This window comes from Octopus sinensis, linkage group LG8 (genome assembly GCF_006345805.1).
Source record: "Octopus sinensis linkage group LG8, ASM634580v1, whole genome shotgun sequence".
Lineage (NCBI taxonomy): Eukaryota > Metazoa > Mollusca > Cephalopoda > Octopoda > Octopodidae > Octopus > Octopus sinensis.
This window is the reverse complement of record NC_043004.1, coordinates 8824445-8831944: the sequence shown is the minus strand read 5'-3', so window position 1 is coordinate 8831944 and position 7500 is coordinate 8824445. Positions and strand designations below refer to the sequence as shown.

The following is a 7500-nucleotide window of genomic DNA, read 5'->3' as shown; positions in this document are numbered from 1 at the left end:
TCAGGCAACCTTGAACATTTTAATAGTAAAAGCAATCTGTGAAAGAATATATCTGTGGACAAATATACTGAAATCATGCAGTGTTTCAAAAAAGGACAAAATACAAGCACTTCAGTTGGAGAAGGAGATAGTTTGAATTACAGCCAATCAGTAATAAGAACAGGAATAATGATATAGTTGAAGAGAGAGTGGTCACTTCAACCTTACTATGTGTCAGATAAATTCATTTAGCAGCCAAACATTTATCAATGAGACTAATGACAATAAATTACTCAACTGTCAACACAGTAGATCCTGCAAGTTTGTACAATTAGCCAAAATTAGTAATTATCAGCCTTATATCATTACTGTTTTATCCATCTTCATCATCATCATCATCAGCATCATCATGTCACTCTCCTCTTCATCATCACCAGCATCATCATCTTCCTCATTGCCATTTAACCAGCGAATTGGCAGAGGAAGTAGAACATCCGACCTAAAACCTTGCAGTATTTACTCTGATTTTCTAGAACCTGAGTTCAAATCCTGTCACATCCAACATTGTCTTTCACCCTCTGAGGAGTGAAAGAGCATAACAAAAAGGACTTTTTCAGGATAATGGATTGGAAAAACTTTTAAACATTGGACCAGAACATCATCATCATCATTTAACATTTGTTTCCATGATGATGTAAGTTGTTCAGAATGGGACATCCCATCATCTCATACTGTTTATAATATTTGGAATCAAAGTAACGACATTCCTTGCTGCTTACTTTGGGCCAAGCTTTGGCTTCTCTTTTCCAAGAAGAATAATATTCTTTTGATCTTCAAAGCTTCTTGTTACAAGGCATCAACAAAGTAGACAGGAAACTTTGCTAATTGACCCCTTTGCCATTCTGACAGTGAAGGAAAGGGTGTAAAACATTACTGAATTATAGTTTTTTAAAGGATTTGACACTTTATTTTCTAAAAAAAAAATTTATTATGTTAGTTTACTTTATTCACATAACCTTTTTTTAAATAATTTTAAATATTTAAAATTAAATTTTAAAGCACTGGTACGGATAAATAGATGACATCTTTATTTTTTAATCACATAAAATAAACTTTGCCAGTTACTTCTTTTCACTCCAATTGTGAAGGAGTTAAGAAGAAAATTCTGTGTGGTGGTCACATGATTGAATTCAGGCCATAACCTTTTTAATGTTGTTGTTGTTGTCACAATTTTTGTCACCTATGAGTTATTTCCTCTGTAGCTGCAACTGCATTTTGTCGCCTTGGGAAGGGTGCTTAAAATAAGCACATCGCTATGTTTATTATTAAGTAAACAGTCTTTTAAACAGGCTACTTTCGATTCCTTTTCAATGTTTCCATACTACTAACCACAATGTAATCAAGCTTTGAAATCAAATTTAGTTCTTTGAATTTTTTACCAAATGAAAATGGCTGCTCCTGCATTCCGGAAGAAATCTTGTTTGATTCTGACTCAGATGATGATTTTGAAGGATTTACTTGGGTTGATGTTGATGATGAAATTATTCAAGGTCATGATGAGGACATCGACTATGCTTATTGAGGATGATGATGTAACGAGTGGATACTATCATCCATGACTGACTGATGCGATGGAAGCACTGGCCCCCCAAGGAGGTGGATTTCTGAGAGACAACTCTTTCATCGATTCCTTAATGCATTACATAAAAATATTATTCATCCATTCCTTATTAGTATACAAAGAAAAATCAAGTCTGTACACACAATGCAAAAAAAAGTTATAGCAAGGTTTACATGCCTTTTGTTCCCTCAAAAATAATGCAGTGGCAGGGGATTCTCTTCAAGGGGCAAAGCAGTGGGCTAAAGGTTAAGAAGGGATCAAGAACACTTTCCATGGGTTAAAGTATACACTCTTCAGGTACAAATAATCATACAAAATAAACTATAATCTTAATATATAAAAAGAGAGAGAGAAAGAGAGAGAGAGAATGTGTGTGTGGTGTGTGTGTTTTGCACCTATATTGACTACATTTCATTTCACTTGAACTTTGTGTGTGTACATTTTGCTGTTTTCAAGATTATCGAATCTATGAGTATCTGTGTGTCTGTAAGTGTTTCCACATTTGTTATGTCTATAGTAAACTACAGTAAAGGACATTTTACACTGTTTTAATGGGCTCACATCTAATGAAGTAGCCATCCTTATGGTAGGTGATCCCCCATGAAAATCATGATATTCTCATTCGTGCTTGAGATAACAACCTTAAACGTGTTTCAGAGACTCATCCCTCTTTACGATGCTCTCCAGTATCCTCTTATTCTGTGGAATGGACAATATGGGTATCATTTCGATATTCCACAGATTGAACCTGCAACTGCAGAGCCAATTACAAACAAAAAGGTGTTGTCAAGGGACTTCTATTCTTTCCAACTGATATTAAAACCAGAACAATCAAATCAATTACACGTGTATCGTCATCTATTTCAGAAATACCTGGTTGACATGCTAAAGTTGAGAGTCAGCATCTCTTCTACATTTATAACAATCAAAAAAAGTTAAAGGTTAAATATTATGTTCATCTCCAAGATACTCTGAGGACAGATGGTAATATTCAAAACACACACCTGTATGCCCCAGGGACATACAGGTGTGTGTTTTTGTCTTGACAACTGGTTTGGGTTGGTTTATGTCACAGTAACTTAGCAGTTTGACAAAAGAGACCAACAGAATAAGTACCAGACTTAAAACTAAAAAAAATAACAAGTTAATTTGTTCGACTGAAACCCTTCAAAGTGGTGCTCCAGCATGGCCCCAACGGTCCAATGATTGAAGCAAATAAAAGAAAGATTGCGAAGATGGAGAGGTCTGTTTTGAATTGTTTGCAAAACAAACATCAGTGCAGGAAATTAACACATAAAGATAAGCACCACACTTCTTTCTGACAAACGATTAAAGTTTAACGACTTATCAAATGCAATGCAATTTACCCAGAAGCTAAACAATGTTGCGTGCATGTTTTTTTTTTTCTCTTTTTTGCATGCCAGTGTATATCTATGTATATGGTGTGTATATTTAGAAAGAAGCATGCAAAAATATACAAATATATAGAAAAAAATCCTTATCATGGCTGTAAAGTTTTACTGGCAGAAATCTATCACAGCCCTCAGGTGATAAATAAGCAGCTACTCGTAAGTGCATGTATTATGGGTGTTTATATATGCAAGTATCTGTATATTTATATGTAGATATAATAATATAAATATATATATATATATATATAAATATGCATACGTATTTGTACATACTTACATCTGTGCGTATATATATATATATATATATATATATTGCATATATGGGGACAGGACGTCATGAAACATGCACAACAACAAAATACGAAGTACAAGTACATGGAACATGAATTATTCTTTCAAACAATGAAAGGCACAAATGGAAAACAAGACAAACACAAAAAACGGCCCTTCATCAGTTCTTGGCAGTTTTTCTACTCTCGTATTTCAAGCATTTAACAACAACTATATATATATATATATATATATATATATATATATATAGATAGATAGTTTTGTCAGTGAACAGGTTGTGATCTCAAAGCGACGAAAATATTTTGGCAAATCAATTATATATATATATATATAAACATACATCATCTTATATACATATATATAATCTATATATAGGATATAAATTTTATACATGCATCTATATACAGGCATGTTTACATTATGAAAGTGAGTGATTGTGTGCATGTTGATGGGTGATTGGGTGCATATATTATACCAGCGTGTGCATGCATATAAATGTGTACACACACACACACACATACATGGTGAAGGTTCATGGTCAAGTGCTAATAAAGATTGTACGCATGATCATGTGACTGTGGTTTCAATTCCCAGACTGGGCTACACATTGTGTGCCTGAGAAAAACACTTCATTTCATGTTGGTCCAGTCGACTCCCTCTGCAAATCAGTGACTCCAGCAATGGACTGGCCTTCCAGTCAGAGGGTACGTCAGTCTGCTTCGCCTAGTCAGTGGGGTGGCATCGTCCAAAAGCTAAAACAATGCGCATTGTGACTAGTGATGTCTATAACATCTGATAGTCTGGTTGATCACATGAGACACACATGAGAGTGACTTGGCTTTCACATAGACACATGTGCTTAGAGGTGTATGTATAGTAAGATACATCATAACATGCAGTGCTTGGGCACTTTGTTTATGTGTGTGCGTGCATGTGTGTGTGTGTATACTTGAATGAATGATAATAACAATGAAAATCTGAGAATCTCTCTGTTCTTTACTTTGTGTCTCATTATCCTCATTTAACACCCATGTTCCATGCTGTCATGGGTTGGACGACTATTTATGCTTATGGATGTTAATCTGTGTTATCAACCGATGTATATTTCTGTAACTATACAAATGTGTAATTGGTGTGTGTTTGAATATATGTGCATGTGTGTGTGTGTGTGTGTGTGTGTGTGTATCAGTGTGTGCATATAGGTGTCTATGTTTATATATATATATATATAATTGAATTGAACCAGCCAGGATCCCTGGTCTGGTGGTACGTAAAAAGCACTATCCGACTCGTGGCCGATGCCAGCGCCGCCTCAACTGGCTTTTGTGCCGGTGGCACATAAAATACACCAATCCAACCGTGGCCATTGCCAGCCTCGCCTGGCACCTGTGCAGGTGGCACGTAAAAAGCACCCACTACACTCACGGAGTGGTTCGCGTTAGGAAGGGCATCCAGCTGTAGAAACATTGCCAGATAAGACTGGAGCCTGGTGCAGCCTTCTGGCTTCCCAGATCCCCGGTTGAACCGTCCAACCCATGCTAGCATGGAGAACGGACGTTAAACGATGATGATGATATACAAATTGAGATAGGGGTTGTAAATGCAACCCTCCATGGGATAACATATATCCAATATACTGCTAGTGAAGTACCCAACAAAGTTAATACATAAATGTTAATGATTGCGATGCAATCAATTCATTTACTGTATTATATGGGCAAAGGTAAAATGATTTACCACATGCATGCACACATTCAAACACACACCAATTACACATTTGTATAGTTACAGAAATACACATTGGTTGATAACACAGATTAAACATCCATAAGCATAAATAGTCGTCCAACCCATGACAGCATGGAACATGGGCGTTAAATGAGGATAATGAGACACAAAGTAAAGAACAGAGAAATTCTCCATTTTCATTGTTATTATCATTCATTTAGGTACACACACACACACGCGCGCACACACATGCAGGTATATCAAACATTATACAATGTAAATTTTTTTAATTAGAATTATTTCCATCTCTAGGAAATGCGCCCTAATTATCATCATTTGTCCTTTAACATCTGCTTTCCATGCTACCATGGGTTAAATGGCAATTAAGACCATTTCCATATAAGAGGAGGAGATAATCCTAAGAATCAAGAATTCTCCAAAGCTGACATACCTGGTTGTTTGACTTGTTAAAAATAATAGCCAAATATGCCTCATATCACACTTAAGCATTTTTTTCGAAGGTGATAAATTAGATATGATAACAGATATATTGTTTAGAAAAATAAATGATAGGGTGGTCATAGCTGGAATGCCTCTCATCATAGATCTGATTCATTAAAATAGGCTAAGGCCAAACAACAACCCATGAATTTATTTCCTTTTATTAACTGCTATTTTTTTTACCTCTCCATATTACTTCTTTCCTTCCACCATCCTCTTAACATTTTTTTTTTGAAAATGTTAACTTTTCCATGCTTGTGTAAGTCAAAGTTTGAAGGATATTTTCTGCCACCAGATGTCCTTCCTGTCACCAACCCTCATCCGTTTCCAAGAAAAGTAATATTTCTCCCTGGACAATACACAGGATAATAGAAGGAAAGGCCATCTCCAAGAAGGAAAGAATGCATCAAACAATGTAGTCTTATATCTCTCAAAGACAAGGTGGTCATGTGGAATGCCTTGGATCAATGGGTCTTCTCAATCAGGGATGAACCAAGGATTAACTAGAATATCAACAACAGCAACAACAAAAATCCAAATTAACTCACCTGCCATAAGTGGTTTCAATCAGTTCTGCCAAAGAGTTTATAGTCCTGAAAACACGAAATAAGATTAATAAAGTGTTAAGTGGGTAGAAAATATATAGATATAACAAAACATAATATAATATAAAATAAAATAAAATAAAATATGCTGTTTTATTAAAGCCAAAAACAATCTTTGCAAGTTTGTGTTTTTCACCTTTAATTAAAACATATTTTACTTTACCTTTGGTATTCAAGTACTATTTTCCCCACCTTGTTTTGTACCTATGTGCTTACATATCATACATTAGACTGTGGCCATGCTGGAGCACAGCCTCGAGGAATTTAAAAATTTTTAATTGAAGGAGTCGACCCCCAGGGATTTTATTTTCATTTTTTACTTTTATTTTTAAGCCTGGTCCTTATTTTATGAGTTTCTTACACTGAACTGCTAAGTTATGGGGACATAAACACACCAACACCGGTTGTCAAGTGGTGATGGTGGTGGACAAACACAGACACAAAGACACACACACACACAACAGGCTTTTTCAGTTTCCATCAACCAAATCAGCTCACAAAGCTTTGGTCCGCTTGGTTCTGCACTAGAAGACACTTGCCCGAGGTGCCATACAGTGGGACTCAACCTAGAACCATATGTATGTGTGTGTGTGTGTGTATATATTTATATATATATATATATATATATATATATATATATATATTTACGTGCTAGTGGAACGTAAAAAGCACCCACTACACTCTAAGAGTGGTTGCCGTTAGGAAGGGCATCAAGCTGTAGAAACACTGCCAAATCAAGATTGGAGCCTGGTGCAACCATCTGGTTCACCAACCCTTAGTCAAAATCGTCCAACCCATGCTAGCATGGAAAGCGATGTTAAACGATGATGATGATATATACAATGTTTTGGCTGATGCCAGCGCCACTTTGACTGGCTTCTGTGCCGGTGGCACGTAAAAAGCACCAACCGATTGTGGCCGCTGCCAGCCTCCCCTGGCACGTAAAAAGCACCCACTACACTCACGGAGTGGTTGGCGTTAGGAAGGGATCCAGCTGTAGAAACACTGCCAGATCAGACTGGAGCCTGGTGCAGCCTCCTGGCTTCCCAGACCCCGGTCGAACCGTCCAACCCATGCTAGCACGGAAACCGGAAGTTAAACGATGATGATGATGATGATGTAGATTATCACAAAATAAAACAATGAGTGTAACATTTTTGTTTTTCTCTGATAGACTAAAGATTCTTATGAGAAATGGACGAGGTGAGTCTAGGCAATGGCCATGTCACACATATGCATCATCATCATCATCACTGTTTAACATCTGCTTTCCATGCTGGCATGGCTCCAATCTGATCTGGCAAAGTTTCTACAGCTGGATGCCCTTCCTTAAGCCAACCACTCTAAAATCATTTACACTATG

At 36.5% G+C, this 7500-nt stretch overlaps 1 protein-coding gene across 5 annotated transcripts in view; it reads right to left on the bottom strand.

The window, feature by feature from the left end:
* The window catches only part of LOC115214923 (COBW domain-containing protein 1), a 118287-nt gene that overhangs the window by 58173 nt on the left and 52614 nt on the right, over positions 1–7500 (bottom strand). For all 5 annotated transcript variants that reach the window (XR_005000303.1, XR_005000304.1, XR_005000302.1 and 2 more), the window contains exon 10: positions 6081–6125. Coding sequence is in view for 1 of the 5 variants with exons in the window: in XM_036505258.1 (XP_036361151.1) it covers positions 6081–6125 (45 nt within the window). In the remaining 4 variants the exon portion in view is untranslated. The remainder of the gene's footprint in view (positions 1–6080; positions 6126–7500) is intronic.